Below are 18,858 nucleotides of genomic sequence, written 5' to 3' on the forward strand. Positions count from 1 at the left end.
TTATGCGTATGAGGCCAGAGCAAATGGGACAAACTGGGCATATGTCTACTGAGAAGGCAGTATGAGCTGTGCATGTACACCGAATTGCTGCAGGTGCAGGCACAGTATGTCTTTTAACCCATTTATCTGCCCTGTGGCTTAGGTCTCCTGGCCACTTAATTGCCTGCAAAAATATGTGTGCAGCAACTTGATTATTGATGAGCAACCATTTGAGCTTAAATTATACTGAATTAACCAATGATGCTACAGACTTCAACAGTGGCAAAGGTGCTGTGGGTGTCTTTTTATTTTGATATTGTGAGACAGGTCTTCCCTGCCTTTCCTATGCAAATCTTGGAACAGTTAGTTCTTATCAGTACTGCAGATTTTTAGAAAATGCAATAGGTCAGGAGCCTTGCTGTTTTGCAATATTTTTGTCTTATGAGTGTTCCAGTAGAYAGCTGTACATGTATGAGCATGAAAGCCTGAGTACATAACTGAACCTGCACATTCAGCAGATTTTCTTTTCTTACAGCACCTTGATAAAATATTTAAGCACAGAGAGCTTCAACAGAAACTCGTGGATGCCAAGTTGGAGCAGTCTCAGGAAATGATGAAGGAAGCAGAGGAGCGACACCAGAAAGAGAAGGAATATGTACCTATCTTTCTAATCTGTCTGTCTGTGTTTAACAATAGGCCAGAATCAGCCCTGCATGCCATGATATATTGATTTTTCAGGTCCAAGCTGTAATACAATAGTAGGGGAAAAGTAAATTTTTATTGCTACTGTCAATGCTTACTATAAAGGAACATCCTCCGAAAGACTGCTTTCATTAGCATTTACAGTTTTTAAAGCAAACTGCAAATTGCTCTAGCATATTTACCATTATTACACAACATGCTTGGTCAGACAATGCCACTRCTTTTCAAACTGCACTGCTACTTGGCTGTCCATCTCCACATGATAAATGATMACACTTAAGCAATGAGAGGAGAACAAGACCATGTTATTAAAATGAGTACCCTGAACACCAGCATCCCTCAGGGGACAGCAACAACTCTCTGCCCAGGCTCAGTGCCTCCCTGGATGTCCTGCTGTGCTGCTGGTTTTGCTGGGAGAGGAGGCTACATAAGCTGCTCACCTCCTCTTCTCTTTTGCAGATGTTACCTTCTTGTCAACCTGTCAATGACTGTTTGAGGCAGAAATTTATTGGGTTAGCTAAGCAGTTTGATTTGCTGTTCTAGTCAATCCAGTGGAAGTGATAAGCCCTAGCAGGGGTCAGCAAAGAGCAGGTCCAAGCAGCACGTCCCCACCAGGTATGGAAGGACCTGGAGGGGGGCATGTTTTGACCTAATCAAAACAAAAGTATTTTCCTCAGGCTGCCTGGTAATTTCACAGTAATATGAACATCTACCAAGGATGAACACTGACATCTGGTCACTTTTCTCAACAGTGACAGCAGCTGAGACTGCTTACAGAGGAGCATCAGGGCTCCTCTGTAAGGAAAAAAAAAGCTTTATTTTGCACCAAGACCAGTGTGAGAGAGCTCAAATGAGAGTATATTTATCCCTCACACAATATCTAGAGATATGTTACTATAAGCATAGTCAAAGTATCCCAAATTACGAATGTTTCCCAACATCCATAGTATCCCAAATATGGGGATCTCAAATATGTGTATCTCAAAATATGGGGCTTTAAAAACTGTGCACAGAGCACAAGGGAAACACAGATATACTCTTATCAAATATGGCTCATAAGAACAATATTCCATTTAACTGCACTGCTCATGTGGCTGGGAGATAAACTTCTCAGGTTTACTCACAGCTAGAAACCACCAGGGAAGAGGAGACAGCATTTCTCCAGTTCCACATCTTCCTGCTGCTGCAGAACAGTTTTGGTCCCAGCTGAGTACTCAKTTGCAATGTTGGAAACTACATAAAGCTAAAAACTCAAAATTTCTATCACAACAATTGACACTTAGTAGATTCAAACCCTAAGAAACATTTCCAAGAAATCTCTTGCAATCCTTTTCAAACGCCTGTAGCTTTTTATACATATAAACCATCTCATACTGACTCAAGTCTAGTTGGTCATGGGCAAGCAATTAGTTATATTTACTCATGGCTACAACATGATCTGTATTTAAAATACAGTTTTTGCAGGTGATCTGAGCACCTCTCTCACAGACATACTTTGCTTAATCAGCTCAGAAAGTCTATCCTGACAGCAACACAATTCATTAATTTGTGGTAAGAAAAATTCTTTGCCATACCTGAAAACTCAGTCTCCGAGTGTTGTATTACTCTAGATAACGAATATAACAGAGYAGGAAAATTTGGGCTTACTTCCCTAATGTGATTGTGAGATTTTTTCATGAGTCCCAAATTTCAGATACTGAGAAAAAAAATGTCAAAGATGGGACATTGGGTCTCAGGAGAATTAATACATACAGCTTTTCTTTGTTCCCTGTGTCATTGCCTCAAGCAAGTCCAAGTACCACAATGGAGCTTATACCTGTTTGTTGGAAAACTCTCCAGAAGGATTGCAAAGCAACCTGGGGAAGAGGCTATAGTCAGTGTTTTCTGAGTGTAGGTAACTGAGYTTATAGAACCAATAGATCCTAAAGAATAGGAGCTTTGGGCCTATCTCTGCTGCCTGTGACTGTCACTGTTTCTAGCCATCCTTTCGCTGTATATTTTAGGCAGAAGTGATAGACACAGTTTTGTTCTTTTCCTTTCTTATAATGTAGTGAAAGTAGTGAAACTCATCATCATCTAAATTCAGGAGTGGGAGATCTTCTTTGTGGCTATGTATGACTAGACCTATGAAATAATAGGTTCRAAAACAAGCTAAAAAGCCATAAAGTAGTGGGTGTATAATGATACGCATTGCGTTCAAATAATTTTATGCACACTATCCAAGCTAGTGCACAAAAACCCCGCCTTTGAGGTAATTTGGTAATGTATTACTAACATCACCTCAGAGCAAGGGAGATTTAGCTAGAGAAGTTAAGACCCTGGCCAAAAGCCATGCAATGAGTCAGTACCAAAACAAGATTAGCATGTCATGATTCACCACTGGTAGCCCAGCACCCAGAGAACYAGCCTACACTTGTCTCCAACCTGAAGCTTGCTGATGAGCTCTTACTTCCACCCATCCAGCTACTCCATGTAGAGGTGTGTGTGCATATTTATATGAAACTGAGGTGCTTCTGAGAGTCTTCTCATATACCTGTACCTCATTCCAGTTTGGGACTGTGCAAAGGCAGCACTTCACACCATTTCTGGGAAAGGCCTTCAGCGCTGTCTTAACAGTTCTTTTCATACCACTTTTTTTTTTCACTCTTGTATATGACTTTGCTTCAGGAGTTTTCAAATGTTTATAAAATATTTTTTTTCTATTCTTCTATCTGCATGATTACTTCTTGAAGGCTCACTTTGATGTCTTCTTATAAAGTCCTTTTACGCAGGAATCTTTGCTCCTATAAAAACTTCTTTACCTCATTCAGGGAGAGATATGCCGTCCTGCAGCCTTTGTGCATGGCAGCTTATCAGACTGTGGTCAGACAGGACATCTCTGTGCTGGTACGATTCACTCACTRAAAGAAGCCATGACCAATATTGCATCTATTTTTCTTTTAAATGCTAAAAAGTAGAAAATAGCATTTTCTGGAACACTTGATGATTCCACAGTGTTCTGTTTGTCACTTCATGCAGCAAAGAATATGATTCTCTAGACAAGGAGCCACGGTTCATACTGTGCAGCCTTCTTCAAGGATTGGTCTGACCTAAAGATGTGATTTCACCACCATCCTCTAGCTGGTCAGCACTACTCGGACTCCAAGATACCATTCACTTTGGCACTCATAATACCAACTTCTATGCAGAGTTAATTGCAGTTTAGAGCCCCTGTGGCTTTCCAGAATGTGACAGGAAGGTATCGATCAGGCACCTGCATAACTGGACTTGGCAATTGCTGGTAGCAAAAAGAGAAGTCTAATTTTCATTCAGTCCCTTGATCTMTGTCACTGATTGAGAACGTATATCCTTTGGGGATGGCTCTTTCCCCTCTGGGCATGATGTGACCAGGCCTTCAGCAGCTACCATAGCTCTAATAATACAGTGTGATATCACCAYACTTAACTGCAGTGGTGTTTTGTAAACACGCCATGCAATATTTATCCATTTCTTTATACTTCAGCCTCCTTGTTACCGCTTCGTAGACTATTAATAAATGTATCAGTTCTCCTGATTCAGTTTCTCCCAGCCTGGTGTTTGTCGATGACCTCAGGCTAATTTGAGCAAGCCTCTCTGTGTCTTGCTTCCATTAGAGGAGAGTTATTTAACTCTTGGATATTAATTGGCTACAGAAATTAGGTGAGTCAAAAGGAGAGAAGCAGGATTTCATTAACAAGTGAAGGAAGTAACTTTGATTTCCCTTCTCTGTCCATCTTAAAGCTATTGTATCAGGGCAGAAGATACAGGGCAAAGGGTAAGGGGACACAGCACACAGGTGTGACATAGTCACTATCCAAGATCCAGGCAGTAACTCTGGAGTTATCTACAGACAAATCCAGATTAAAAAAAAAAAAAAAAAAAGGGTAAGGGGACACAGCACACAGGTGTGACATAGTCACTATCCAAGATCCAGGCAGTAACTCTGGAGTTATCTACAGACAAATCCAGATAAAAAAAAAAAAAAAAAAAAAAAAAAAACAGTTTCGGAATCAAGGACTGGCCTAGAGACCGTGTGGTTCTGAAGGTTTTCAGAGAATTTTCATTAAATCGTTAAACCAAGAGAACCTGTAGTTCTCTCCAAAACAAATAGATATCAAAGAAAGATAAATTTAACAAAAAACATATATCCAAATGAAAAAAAAAACAGGATTTGTGTGTTTTTGTAAAACATTACCTCTCCCAAGAAAGAAACTCACATTTTTTCTAGAGCTACTCATTCCATCTCTTTTTACTGGATATGACATGCTGACACCATCTATTTGAAATATTGAGATCTTAGCCAATAAGACCTAAACTCAATAATTCAACTCCTATCTTCACTGAAAATAAACATTACATTAAAGTAACAAAATAAACGTCAGGTGGCAAGTAAAAAGCAGACAGAATGCAGTGTTTCTCCATACAGTTCATAGTTAAGCTGTAAAGAAAACACTCTAAAAACTTAATGGGTTCAAATCAAAAAGCCAAATGCTTGTAAGAAATATTTAGAGATAAAATATATATAGACAAGTCTAATTCAGGTAGCCTCTGTGCTGCAAGTAGGACAGGGAGAGAATTCACTATTTTTCATTTGTTCAATCAGTATTTTTAGGTACATCCTCAGTTCTTTTGTTAGGTGGTATTCAAGTAGTTTTCCTGTGTTACATCTAATAAAATGAAGGTTTTTATGAAGGATCAAATCCACCTTCTGTGTGCAGCTTTACTTACCTTTCATTTTCAAAACAAGAATGAGATTTATGAATCTACATATTAGACTCTTACTCTCAATATATTTTTTCAGAGTCCATTGGTCTTGTTTTAAATGGTACTATTAACTTCAACATTAAAGAATATTATGGAAAGCTAAATTATTTATATCTCAGTTCTTAAGCTATAATCAGATATTTTTTCTAAAATAGCTTTTCTCTCATCAMTAAAAGTAATGCTTAATAAATGTTTGGTCAGTGAACCAAATTCTTTTTTTAACACTTCAATAAGTGAAACCAGTTGTTAGGATATCACTTTGGCATACCAATATATTTGGAATACTAGTATATCTGGAATAGTAATATATGACTTTGGAACAGTATTATTTTGGAATAGTGAACTTTGGAAGAGCTGATTCAGAACTGCAATCTTAAGCTTTCCCCGCCCCCCCTCAAGGAAAGGGTACAACTCATTGCTACAACTCACTCAACCTCAACTGAGTCTCCAGTGTGCAGCTGACACATCCAAACACCATTTAACTAAAGACCTTGAGCTAGAGAGAACATCTTCCTAGGTGCAGCCAGGGATTAAGCTGCAATCAGGCTCTTCCTGGGCTGCTGCTTTGATCTAAGTGAGGCATTTGTCACACTGAGGTCGGATCCTCTGCTGACTGCACGTTAATGCAAATAAAGTCCTAAGATAACAGGCACCAGAGTTACTAACTTTCTAAAAGCTTGCTGGGTTTTCGGAGACACTTCCAGCTATTGCAGTTTCAGGATGCTGAGTCCTGATTGTTAAAGCAAAAGGGAGATTGCCATTTACCCCAGAGCAGAGGTGAAAGAACTGAAGGCGTAGGCAATCTCTGGAAGTCTGAGATACRGTTAAACACTGCACATTTTAGAGCACAATATATGCTCACAAACCAGGTAGTTTGTGAATTCCTATTCAAATACGCTTTTTTTTTTCTGTCCAAATGCCCCATTGGTTCTTTCAGATAGCAGTGAATATTCTGCATCGTGTACCTCCTCTTGACGCACTCACAGGAGCGATAGGTCCCTCGCCTTACCGAGGTGCACAGTGGCAGAGGCCCTGTGTGTGGATGATCGGGAATTGAACACTGAGGATCTACAACTGACAAGTTGGGGATTTAACACTTTTCTTTCTGTTGCCTAAAACACAGCTCCTGAACCAAGCTGCAGAGTGGAAGCTCCAGGCCAAAATGTTAAAGGAACAAGAGACTATCCTACAGGCACAGGTGACGTAGGAGCGTGGATTGCATGGTGTGCCTTTGTTTGCCCATTTTTAACCCATGAGACGCATTCCAGGTAAAGTATCCAAACTGCTTTCTGTGTTTCCTTCTAACCTCATTCTGCATCACACAGACTAGAATAAAGGAAGTAGCTTCCTTTCAAGTCAATCATAAGGTAATGACCCACATGGCAGATCATGCTGTGGAATTKATGAGTGTTTGCAGTACAAAACCACAGACTGATGTGGGTGCCTGAGCTAGATTGTTCACCATAACTTTTCTTTGGGTGGATTTCTGACCCAACAAGCACTGAAGTATATACATAACTTGAAACACATTCATCAAATTAGAGCCAAAATTCTTCCTTCTTCCCTTCTTCCTTTCTCTCTGCTTTCTGGACTGGGATTTGAAGGAAGAATTATCATTAGCTTCAACAGGAATTTGTCTTCTGAGGACTGATACAAATGGCCTTTTAGGACTTCAGTGTTTATTCAAGGTTTGAAGCATTCAGTGAAATAAAATGACATTCCCAAAGTAAATTGAAAGTTATGCTAGAGTGAAAAGCAGTAAAGATCAATAAGTAGGCAGCAGATAGGAAATTACACTTTGACTAGCAACACAGTAATCACTGCTGAATATGAGATTAATAAAGYGCTGTGCTAGATTTCCACATCAAAAAGAGATAGCATCAGCTGATTTTCCTAGATTWATAGAAATTTGCCTTCTAAATATCACAGAGAATGGTCATCCTTCAACAGAGCTTCTGGAGCAGCTAGTCCTTCAGCCCCTGCAGCCACTCAGCTCTTCACCATGAGCCAGGCTCCTTCTCGCACTGCATCGCCTTCCTACCCATGGCTCACGGGACATCTTACTAAGCAGCTGTCCCAGCTCTGCCCTTGCAATGGGCTAATTCCTGCCTGCCAAGCAATTGAGTAAGGACAGCATTAAACTGGCAATCTGGAAATAGGCTAAGAGAAGGTTGGTTCTTCAGGTGGCTTTTCAAAGGCTATGATAAGTAGGCAGCACAGTGATGAACATCGTGTAAACGGCAACTGACACCAGTTTGACAGGTTCTGCAATCAGACCTCAAAGGCTTCCAGCTGAGTCAGTTCCAATTTTCTCAGAGAGGTTTTAATTAAACTTTTATGTTCAYCTAGAAAGAGTTTTGCATGTAGGCAGACCTCTGTAGCCAGTTTAATAAAACTGAAGGTTTTGATAAAAAAAACAGAATATATTACATACATATTTAAATTAGAAAAACTGTTTTTGAAAAATATCACCTGAGCAAGTCTGCAAACACATAGATGATACATGTGCTCCTTGCAGCCTTCCTTACCTGAAAATAAAGGTATTTACTTACCAAAATGAAACATGTATTTAAGTATTCTGCTCAAGTCTGAGAGTTCTGTCACTTTCAAAGCAGCCTCCACTTGGAATTACTGGCAATTATTGCTGCTATTTCCAGCACCGTAGCACTGAAGAGCTTCCTTCTAGGATCAAATGCTAGTGTGCAGACTCAAAACAAAAAAGGTGCCCTTGATACTGGTAAAACAACCAGTGRAGTTTGGTGGAGGAAAGAGTGCATGAAAATGAGAGAATACTGATCAATGTGATGAGGAGAAGCCATAAAATTCTTCCCACAGAATTTTATAGCAAGCAAGATACCAGTCTATTTTAGAGCTCTTTCTTGAGCTGAAAGGAACCAGAGGGAATTAGTTTCTTGCCTGTCAATCACTTGGGATGGCACAAGAAGCCCGGCATGGCTGAATCCAGTTCTTCAAATGGTTACACGGCTTTGGCACCGGCTCATGGATTGCACCCAAATTGTGGTGGTGCTTCCTAAGATGATGCAAACACTCCCTATTGCTTATGCTGACTCTTGGAGCTTTGTGTTTTGAAACAAAACAAGGAGATAAAAGATGAGGCCTTTAATTTTTGGTAGTCAGCATAATATAAGCACTTGAACACGACAACTGAAAAGAACATAAAAAGGTTGCAGGGAGTCCTCACTGCAGTGCTAGCCTGGAGGTCACCTTCAMTGTAAGGCAAAGCTAAAATGTGCCCTTTTCCTGACATAAATTCATAYCAGCCCAGCAGTGCTCCTTGTTGCTCACTCACTCACAGAAGAAAGGTGCAAGGAAGGTGGTCCTTGTGTCGCTAACGGGGGATCACAAACACAGGCTCACAGGGACAGACATTTCCCACAGTCTCTTCCCAGSTACCGTAAAAATATTCACTCATTTATTATTCAAATTTAAATTGCAGGAGCCATTCTTTGTATGGTAGTAGTGCCCATGGCCCCAGCTGAGATCAGAGCTTGCTCTGCTCAAATGAAAAAGGTTTTTAATGTAATGAAAGAGCAGGCAAATTTGGGAGGGAAAAGCAAAGACAGGGAATTGGGGTGACTTTTTAAGAGCATCTCTGTAGGCTAGGAGCCCCAGTTTGCTTACTCCCCTCCTCTTCCTCACCTCCTAACCAGGAACATCTCATTCTCCAGACACCTCAATCTGTATCAGTGTCCCACTTACAGTGTAGTACGTGGGTTGCCAAAATAAATCCTCCTGAATTTATGCTTATGCAGATGTCACAGTTCTGGCTGCAGCACAGTATAAATACGTGCATGCAAGCTTCAAGTCAGCTGGATCCAACACGGGCTCCAGAGAGCTCTGCACAGCTTAACTTTCCATGTATTTGCCCAGCTCMGTGGGGAAGAGCTGCAGCAGGGATGCATTCCCACCACCTAACCTATGTAATGTAAAGTCATCACTGCCACATGCACATTACACCGCAACCACCACAGTCATGCACCCTGAAGGGCACTGTAACAACTAACCAGAATTAMCATAAATCATAATATTATCTGATTTCAAAATCAGAATTAAACCTACACCATTATTAGCAATATTTCCTACATCTTTTTCYGACTAGCTGACTAAACGTGTCAGGGACGGTATATGTTTGCTGACACCAAATAAAATAAAGGCTCCTATTCAGTCACTTAGTCGCTTCCCTGCAGGTATGGCAAAGGGCAGGCAGCCTCTAACCAAAAGCTCGGGTCCCACAAGCTGCTCTTGAACCTCCCATTGCTCAGTGACCCCCCTGCCTCYGCCAGTGTGTGTTACACCCATCACTCATTTTCTAATGAGAGTTGTCAGGCTGGACAGATGAGTTGTCTGATCAYGTCAGCGTTGTCGGGGGACGCTGTCCATCGCTCTGGAATCAGAGCAAGCGCTGGAACCTGAGCTGATTTTCTTTGTAGAAAGGCAGATATCTGTACTCTATTAATTTAGCACCTTGTTTGTTTTCAGTGCTTTAGAAATGATTTCCCAGGCAGAAAAATAGGAAAAGTGGAAACCAAGGGAATATCGCAGAACATTTGAGCTAAGATCTTTATAGGCTCCTTTTTTTCACAAGCATCCACTAAGTTTAGAGATAAAAATACAGCTTACTGACAAAACCCAACCACAAATGAACTTTTATATGGCTACCACAGGGGTAAACTGATAGCGAAATGTGGAGTTAGAATGGTCTTAAATCTGGTACATTGCAACAGATCTGTTTTCTGCTATGCTTCATGAAGCACAGCGGAATTGGCACAAGAGGCTGCCAGGGGATTGCTCTCCCGGCCTCTGCCGGCCCCGCCTGCAGCTTTGAGCCACATACGTGCTGTAAAAAGAAGCTGACAAGATGCCCTGTCGAGTCATTCGAGTGGCAGTTCTGAGACGTGTCTCCATGCAGCGGGTCAGGTAGTGCAGGAAGGATGCGGCTACGGCCCCTCCACTCCTTCATTGGAGTATCCGAGAACCAGTCAAATAGCTGAGCTAGGCTATATCAAGCTCCTTGCCTAAACCCTGCCAGAGCTCACAACCCCCAGCTTAAAGCTAGAGGAGAGATAAGTCTACACAGCAAAGTGAGGCTAATTTTTAACCTAAGCACTGGACCTCTCTGATTCTCACCGTAAACTGACCCCATCTCCTGGTCCTGCACAGCATGAGTGGTCGCAGGAGATCAGGTTAGTCCTTGCCTGCTCATTCGCAGTCCAGTGCACCCATAGACACAGCTTAGTTGCCTCTCACATTTACAGATTTCTGCTCTATGTGTCCTCCCAATGGTCCTTTCCTGCAGCTGTCAGCCACAATTGTATACAGAAAAACATACCGGGAAGAATGGCTTCTGGCTTTGCTCCATCATCCTGGAAGTTACACACAGAGTGACTTAGGGGAAAGGTTTCAGAAGTCTCCATTTTTGGGGAATTCCTTCACTTCTGGGCACCCTGCTTAAGTCACCAAAGTGCAATAGTCAAAAATAAAAATAATAATAATAATTAATAATAATAATAATAATAATAATAATAATTGCGCACCATGATTACCAGTCCTTTTAAAATCACTAATCTGAGTCTTTCTGGTTTTCCTCATCCTACCTTTCTGTAATAGAAGAATCACATTAGTTTGCAGCCTTATAAAGATGCAGAGAATTTCAATGCGCTAATGTTCGTGCTTCACRATATATTCTACCAAAATAAAGTATCGTCATTGTTTGCCCTCCTGGAGATACAAATTGTTTTTTTCTTTACTTTTAATGTAGATCACTCTCTATTCTGAGAGGTTTGAAGAATTTCAGAAAACATTGACCAAAAGCAACGAAGTGTTTGCCAGTTTCAAACAGGAAATGGAAAAAGTGAGTAAAAGCCTATTTCTGAACTCTGTGCTTGATACACTCCCCTTAGATTCTGGCATTTCTTACTGCAATAACTTTATCGAKAGGGGGAACTTTTCTACACGTTTTGGAGAACAATAAACTCATCAGTGTCCAAATAAGATGGCCACATTCAGCCATATGGAAATATTAACATTTTATTTTGACATTTTGCATACATTTCTAAACTCTCTTCTGGTAAAGAGAGAAAAAAATAATAATTCCACCTTTATTTTGTCTTTTGTTTTTACGTTAGTTGGTATTCTGTATGTTGGCTGCTCTTTTGAACGTGTAATTAATTGGTCCTCATTTGGGATTTCAGACTAGAGACTGAAAGTTATATGGCAGAAATTTAAAAGTGAATCTATCTCTTCTCTTAACATAAATTATTACTTAGCATAATCTTTACAGTTACTGGTAGTCAAGTTATAAGTACAACCAAAAATCTAAGATGCTACCCTAATTTCATCTGCTATGTAGAATTAGTGCTATGAACCAGCTTTTCTTCTTGCTTCTGTAGATGACAAAGAAAATGAAGAAGCTGGAGAAGGACACCGCTACCTGGAAATCCAGGTTTGAGAACTGTAACAGAGCATTACTAGACATGATTGAAGAGGTGAGCAGTCTTTTTTTTTTTTCTTTTCCTCCTGATACCTCTTCTGCCACTTAATACTTTTAAGAGGAGATGATCTGAACCTGATAAAAGTCAGTGAAAAGCTTAATCTTTATTTTTAGAGTCCTTTTTCAATCTATCTTGATAATGAGACGTCTTCAAAGTAAATGACAGAAACCACAATCACAATCAACTGCTGGGACTTTTAGTCTGTATGTAGAGWCATTCATTATGTCCACAAGAAATTGAGTTATGTAATACCGTGAATTTTAAGTGCTCAAAAAATGCATGATTGTTAATGCTCTTATACTGAAGTAAGCTGGCATTAGTCCACTTACTGCTGCTTTCTTTCTGTAGAAGAGCAGCCACCCAGGGAATTAATGTGCTCCAGCTAATGAACTTTAAATTCATACCTTTCATCAACTTTCTGTGTAGGCAAATTCTAAAAGCCAAAAGCAAGAACTGTGGCTCACCATATTTTTAATCAGGCTGCCATAGAGGCATTGCAGAGGAAAGTAATAAGCATTGTGGAACTCATTCAAACAAGATAACAGGCTTCCTACAATTTCACCTCAAACATACACTGAATTTGGACCAGGTCCTTCTGGGGTAGGTTTGAGGCTCTGAGGTACTGCTATTTCTCTGGACATCTCTATCTCTTGATTTGTCATTGACTATAGAAGCAAGAAAGTGTTTCAATTTAGGCTGCAGCCACAGAACCTAGAAGTAAAATAAACCAGAAATACAACGTAGCCCATGTCCCCATAATTCCAGCCCAGTTCCACCTGAAGTCTACATAAGCTTTTGTGTACAAACGTTCCGTATGTTCTTGCATCTCTCCAGATCATTAACAGGTATTCCAGCATATATTTCTGTGTCAAATTGATCTGAACTTGTAGGGAGAATGCCAACAAATCATGGTAACAGCAGTGAATTTCCCCTCAAACTCCAATGCTTAAGATCATAATTATTTTGGAGTACTTTGTCAATGTGGTACCTTTCAAAGCTCTGTGAGGGCTGCCTAAGTCTGTGATTATTTCCTAATTGCCACTTCTATCACTGAACTGCATGTGCATGAACTCAGGTTGTGTCCTTATTGAATGTCTTTCATGACAGAAAGCCATGAGGTCCAAGGAATATGAGTGCTTCGTGTTGAAAATCCAGAGGCTAGAGAACCTTTGCAGGGCTCTGCAGGAAGAGAGGAATGAGCTGTACAAAAAAATTAAACAAGCCCAGTTCCCCGAAGAGATGAATGAAAACGACGTCTCAGAAGATGACACTGATATGAGCCCCTCCGGCTCCGAGAAGGCTTGTACTGAGCTGCCCACTGCTGACCAGAACATGCTGAAGGATCTGGCCAAAGCTTTCATGGTGTCCCACACTGCAGAGAAGTCTCTCCCAAGTGAGGCCAGCGCTGCAGAGACCTATGACACTCAAACATGCAATGCTCCTTCTCCCACAGCACCAGAGGTCCCCTCTCACCTCACCCCATGCCCTGAGGCCAGGAGCTGCTCTGAGCAGCCCGACACAAGCGTGTCACCACCTGCTGAACATGTGCCCATGCCAGTGCCCACAGAGAGCACACCAGCACCCCCCGAAAATATGACAACACCCACCGAGGACATGCCAAAGCCCACCGAAAGTGTGCCCACACTTCCAGGAAAAGGGCTAACACCCATAGAAAGCGCACTGCTACCTGCCAAGAGCGTGCCAGGATCCATGGAGAATATGCCACAGCTCCCTGAAGACACGCCRGCAATGTCAGCACCCAACCAAAACAGGGCCGCTCCATTTGGGAATACGCTTGTATCCACGAAAAATGTGCCGAAAGCGGCAGGATGTGCAGAAGATCCAGTGGAGCTGCCTGTTCAAAGTCAGTCCACAGAGCAAGCAGCATATACAGACATGGAAGCAGTAGACTGAAGTCACTGCTGCGTTCAGGGTTRTCTCCTACAAGCCATAGCTCTACATTGTCCCCAGATTCGAAACCTTTATTTTCTTTTTTTTTTGATAAATGTAAAAAGTGGGTGCCAAAACACTCATACATATCTGCAGACATAAGTAATGCACTTCTCTCTGTTATCACCATCAAGAAATAACAGGTCTGAAAATTTTGATATCTTTCATCTGCTTGACRCATAGTATTTTCTTAATGTTAGGAAAATATAAAATAAAAATACAAGATCTTTTTCCTTTTTCAGGCTTAATGAGTCATTCAACAAAATAATGTTATATTATTGAAGTTTAATGCTTCAAAAATCATTGCAAATCACATGCAGTAATTGTATCAGTTTGGTGTGATGTTGCACAAGAGCTGTCCTATTTGGACACCCAKCAATTTTAATAAATTAGATGAAAAGAATTTTTGTTCAAAAGGTAAAATAATGAAACCATCTATGTGGTCAGATATATTCAAAGAGCAGTGTAGTAACAAAAGGTGTATTTCTGAAGGAATAAACTGCCACTTGACACGATGTGAGCTGAGCACCCACACACGCTTAGCCTTACCACGAACTGTCTTTTCTCTTTAGGGCTCTAAAAGTGGTTTAGTTTTCAACAGAATCACAGGAGAAGAAAGAACCATTTTCCTAGGTTCTTCACAATAAGACTGAAAATAATCACATTTTCTAAACTGATGGCAATTCCCAAATTAACAGTCACAACCCTCCATCTGCATGCAACAAAAACCTACCCAACAGATGGCCACACACCTATTTCCAGCCCACAGARGAGCTCAGAAGTTGGAATTTCAGAAGTTATGTGCAGATCCAGGTCAAGAGCAGAAAGTAGAGGGGAACTACACCAGAAGGAACCCCAGAAGACATCCCTGAGATAGCACAATCTCTCCTGGTCAGTGCCATATGAACTCTATTCACCAAAACGTTCTCCTGATCCTGCAGCATGTACTGATGTGCCCCAGGCCATGGCTAGCACATTTGCTTGTTGCCCACTTCATTCGATTGGAAGAGTAGCAAACAGGCACCAGTAAATCAGGAAGCCCTCTGACAGACACCCTGAGGGATTAGCTATATCCTCATCCACTTTCACATCTAATCAGCTCTTCTTAGCTGCCTGCCAATGCATCATTGCTTAATAATTCAGCTACCTTGTAATAACTGCCAAACTAGAAACTGGCTGATTCTGCCATCAAGAACAAAGATAAAGGAAGAGAATAAGACAGCTGTATGGTCTCAAGCAATGAGAATCAGAAGACTTTGGGGGAAAAAGTTAATAAATCCTGTGAGGCCGTTTCCTGTTTCTCATCTCCTTGCTCTAAATTCAGTCTAGGCCTTTCAGATTCTAGTCTGAAGAGTGCAAGAATATGAAAAGGCTCATTAAATGAAACATCAAGATGCTGAAAAGARAAATGTTACAATCAAACATTTGTATTTAGACAATCCCCAAAAGCCTCTGAAGGGCTCTAGAAAACGACTCGTTCCAACTGAAGTTGAAATACAAGTGCTTCAGGAGAAAGCATACATCCTCCAGTGACTGTGGTCGCAGAATCCTTGTTGCCATCACCCTTCAAAATTAATTTTGCTAATTATCAATGTGGTCTGCACTCCAGCTGATGTTCTCTGCCTGCAATCCTTGGCCTACCCTTTCAGAAAGCTACCCATTCAACTGTACAGAGCAGAATTTGCAACAGTTAGTTGTTTGGATATGGCCTTATTAATAGCTATTATGGCTATAGTTTTCCAAAGCCTTATCTAAGGCACTAAGAGTGATGGGATTCATTTCATGTCCTTAATTGACTGAAAGTYATTCAAGACTTAGTCATCTTAAGATCATTTATCAGTAATGGAGAAGTAACGGACATCTTTGGATGGTCATTTGATGGTAAGACTGGCATCTAAGATAAAGGAAATGATTTACTCTCTGAAGATGCTATTTCTTCCTATTGATTCCAGAGCCAGTATAATATGTATAGCTTAGATTTAAATAAAAACTCTTAAATGTCTAAATTAGGCAAGATTAACTCCATCAGACCTTCATAGAGCACTAAGCAAACGTCCATCTCAGAAAATCAAGCCACTTCTATAACTAACATTAAAAATGTAAACCTATAGCTGATCCCTTAGTAAGAGGAAAAGCTAAGCTCATTTGAATTACTTTCTTTTGTTTCCATTGATTCAAACCTCTTGTCCACTACAAGTACAAGTTTTGTTTGCTATTAGGGTGATTTTTTAAATTAATGTCATTTATATACCCATTAAATGTTTTCTTTCCCYGGTTTTGTCTGATTCTCTTAACATTTTAGTATTTGCTTCTTCAAGCAGCCCTTAAAATGTCTTTAATTATTTTACTTTTTTATACATTCAAATATTCAAATACATAGTATCAATAATCTACTGTATTCCAACTGTAAAGAAAAACATTTAGAAACTGGCAAATACCATGGTTAATCATGTCCTTGCAACTCTCTTGGTTTCCTTTTGCATAACCATTATGGTCATGAGTTTAGTGATGATTTTTACTTCATACCTTCCAGTTTCAGGAAGTMAGAGATAAGCTTCCTATAGATAAAATTCTCCTACGTAATGATGATTGATTTTTATAGCATCATTCCTTGTGAATAATTACATGACTGCCCAGGAAAATCATTCCCACCCTATTCCTTTTTTCTTGTTTTGGCCCCTTAGTTCTTGCATCTGAGTCCATACTCTCACGCTTAAAAACCTATTATTGTATGACTTCCTACCTAGGTGCCTATTGCTTCTGTTTTCCCAAACTATTTACCTATCTGCATGCCATCAAAAACGCTTTCTCTTCCTTCTCAATACATRCATACGTACACTCTCACATGAATAGCTCCCAGACATGGCTTCACATGTGGTTTGCAAGAGGCGGGAAAGGAAATTAGAAGGAAATCCTGCCTGATCCCAGTATGGGTGGCCCTGGTTATACTATGCGGATGGTGTATGTGTAATCTCGCTGCTTGTGGGAGTCAAGAGCACTTTTAGTGCAGGCAGAAGCTCTGTAAAATGTAACCCTGTAGCTATGTTTAACTTCACTCTATCGGGCTGACACATTAAGCCACTATCGCTATCACAGATAAGTGTATCAACCTGCTTTCTCTCCTTCTTCAACATAATATTCTGGCTTCCTCTTACTTTCCTTTTGTACTGGTACCCAGTACCTAAGCTCCTTTGCAGTGTAGCAGGGTCCTCATGAAAAGCCTTTGGGCTTCCCATCTGTACATCAGCTCTGTCACTCCCAAACACTCCAGTGATCATTTAAGGACTGTAGTGGATTTATGCATCCTCCTCACTTTTCACCCTTGTCATGCTATACTGACTACCGATACTACCAGTCTTGTCAATCCTGGTGTGTGCTGTATTTGCCTCCTTTAGTGTCCTTTTATTTCACATAGTTGCTCCCATATCACCAGGCACAGGTTTACTAGGGTGGGATCAGGAAAGGTGCTGAAGGGAACACCATCCACTGCTGTTGTGCTTTCCAACTACCAGTTCTTGATTTGCAAAAATTGCAAAGAACCAAAGTATTTCCCATTTCCACATTTCTGACCTCTGTCACCTCAAAAATTTAACAGCTCCCCTGCTGAACATGTAAAACCCAACATTTTACAACAAACCATAATTTAGCCAAGTGTGAGGGGATTTTCATGATGACAGCTAAAATTATATCCATAATGTTAATATGACCTTCTCACCTAACTTCTGATACCTGTGGCAGACCACAGAACTGATAAATCTTTATGGTCAGGGAGTACTAAGAAGCATTCAGCCCAGCAAAACATTTTTTTTTTCTGTGTTCTCAGTAACCACTGACATTTTAGCTTTTCAGAAAAAAAAAAAAAGAGAAAAAAAAGAAAATGAATGGAGTAGAGACAGGCATGGAAATATTCAATCCAGATCACAGATCTTCAGCAGCATGATAAGCAACTTGAAGCAGCGATATTTAATAATATGTGTGCAACTTTTAATATGAGCCTCATTATTAGTGCCATCTTTAAATCCAYTTTTATCAGTCATATTACAATCAGCTACATATGCACCAGTCTCAGGATTCTCACAGCTGCTCTCTCTCTGCAAGGAACAGCATTGCATGGGCCACACATCAGTACTGAGTTTACTCTTCTGTTTACTTTAAAATGAAATTATAACAGCACTCACTAATCTCCTCGGCCCCCAAACAGCATTGTCATTTACACAAACTGTCTGTATTGTCATTTACACAAACTTTCAACTATGACTTTTGCTTGGCCAAGGGTCAAACCTAAGGAAGGGATATAAACCAGTCCTAACTCTGCCCCCGAGGCAGTCTGCACAGCTGGGGCACCACAAGCCAGCAAGAGCCAGCTGGATTGTGAAATAGCAGGAAGCACAGGAAAGGCAGACATGCAGAATGGGCATTTGCTGCACCAGTGCTTTCCACTTCCCTTTCATTTTCTGCACTAGCAGGATTCACTATTGTGCAATACCATTTTTCTACTTAAAAAAAGACTAACCACATCCCTTACAAATATGCAGGAGACGGTGATGGTTGTGGTGATGGCGGGAGAGTGCTGCCTGGGCCAGCGCTCAAACCTCAGAGAAACCCAGAAATGGCATCATTAGCAGCGCTTGTAGCCTCAAGGCTTCCCATGACGACAGTTCGGACAACCCCACAGCCCCAGACATGCGTCACACTTGACCCAACAAGGGAGCCAAACAGCAACGCTCATAGGATGCAGATGACTGGCCAAGTCATCGGAAAATCGCCCTTCCACAAGCACAACAAGAACTGGCAGAGGCTCTAACACATCTGGCCACTACCTTGCATGTGGGGTGGCAGAAAAGATGCCTCTGTGTGTGTGTGGGTTGGGAGCTCTTTTGTTTCTGCGTTAGCAAGGAAGCTTCTACATTCCTTCCTGTCTTTGGTGAAGGTC

The 18,858-nt window shown here is 40.8% G+C and overlaps 1 protein-coding gene across 1 annotated transcript in view; it reads left to right on the forward strand.

The window, feature by feature from the left end:
• The window catches only part of TXLNB (taxilin beta), a 28,945-nt gene extending 15,056 nt beyond the window's left edge, over positions 1–13,889 (forward strand). The window contains exons 5-9 of the mRNA XM_026048193.1: positions 515–634; positions 6,587–6,661; positions 11,243–11,335; positions 11,874–11,969; positions 13,083–13,889. Of these exons, the coding sequence (XP_025903978.1) occupies positions 515–634; positions 6,587–6,661; positions 11,243–11,335; positions 11,874–11,969; positions 13,083–13,889 (1,191 nt within the window). The remainder of the gene's footprint in view (positions 1–514; positions 635–6,586; positions 6,662–11,242; positions 11,336–11,873; positions 11,970–13,082) is intronic.
• Positions 13,890–18,858: the final 4,969 nt, after the last annotated feature.

Source organism: Nothoprocta perdicaria, unplaced genomic scaffold, assembly GCF_003342845.1.
Source record: "Nothoprocta perdicaria isolate Ctin4 unplaced genomic scaffold, notPer1 scaffold_52, whole genome shotgun sequence".
NCBI lineage: Eukaryota > Metazoa > Chordata > Aves > Tinamiformes > Tinamidae > Nothoprocta > Nothoprocta perdicaria.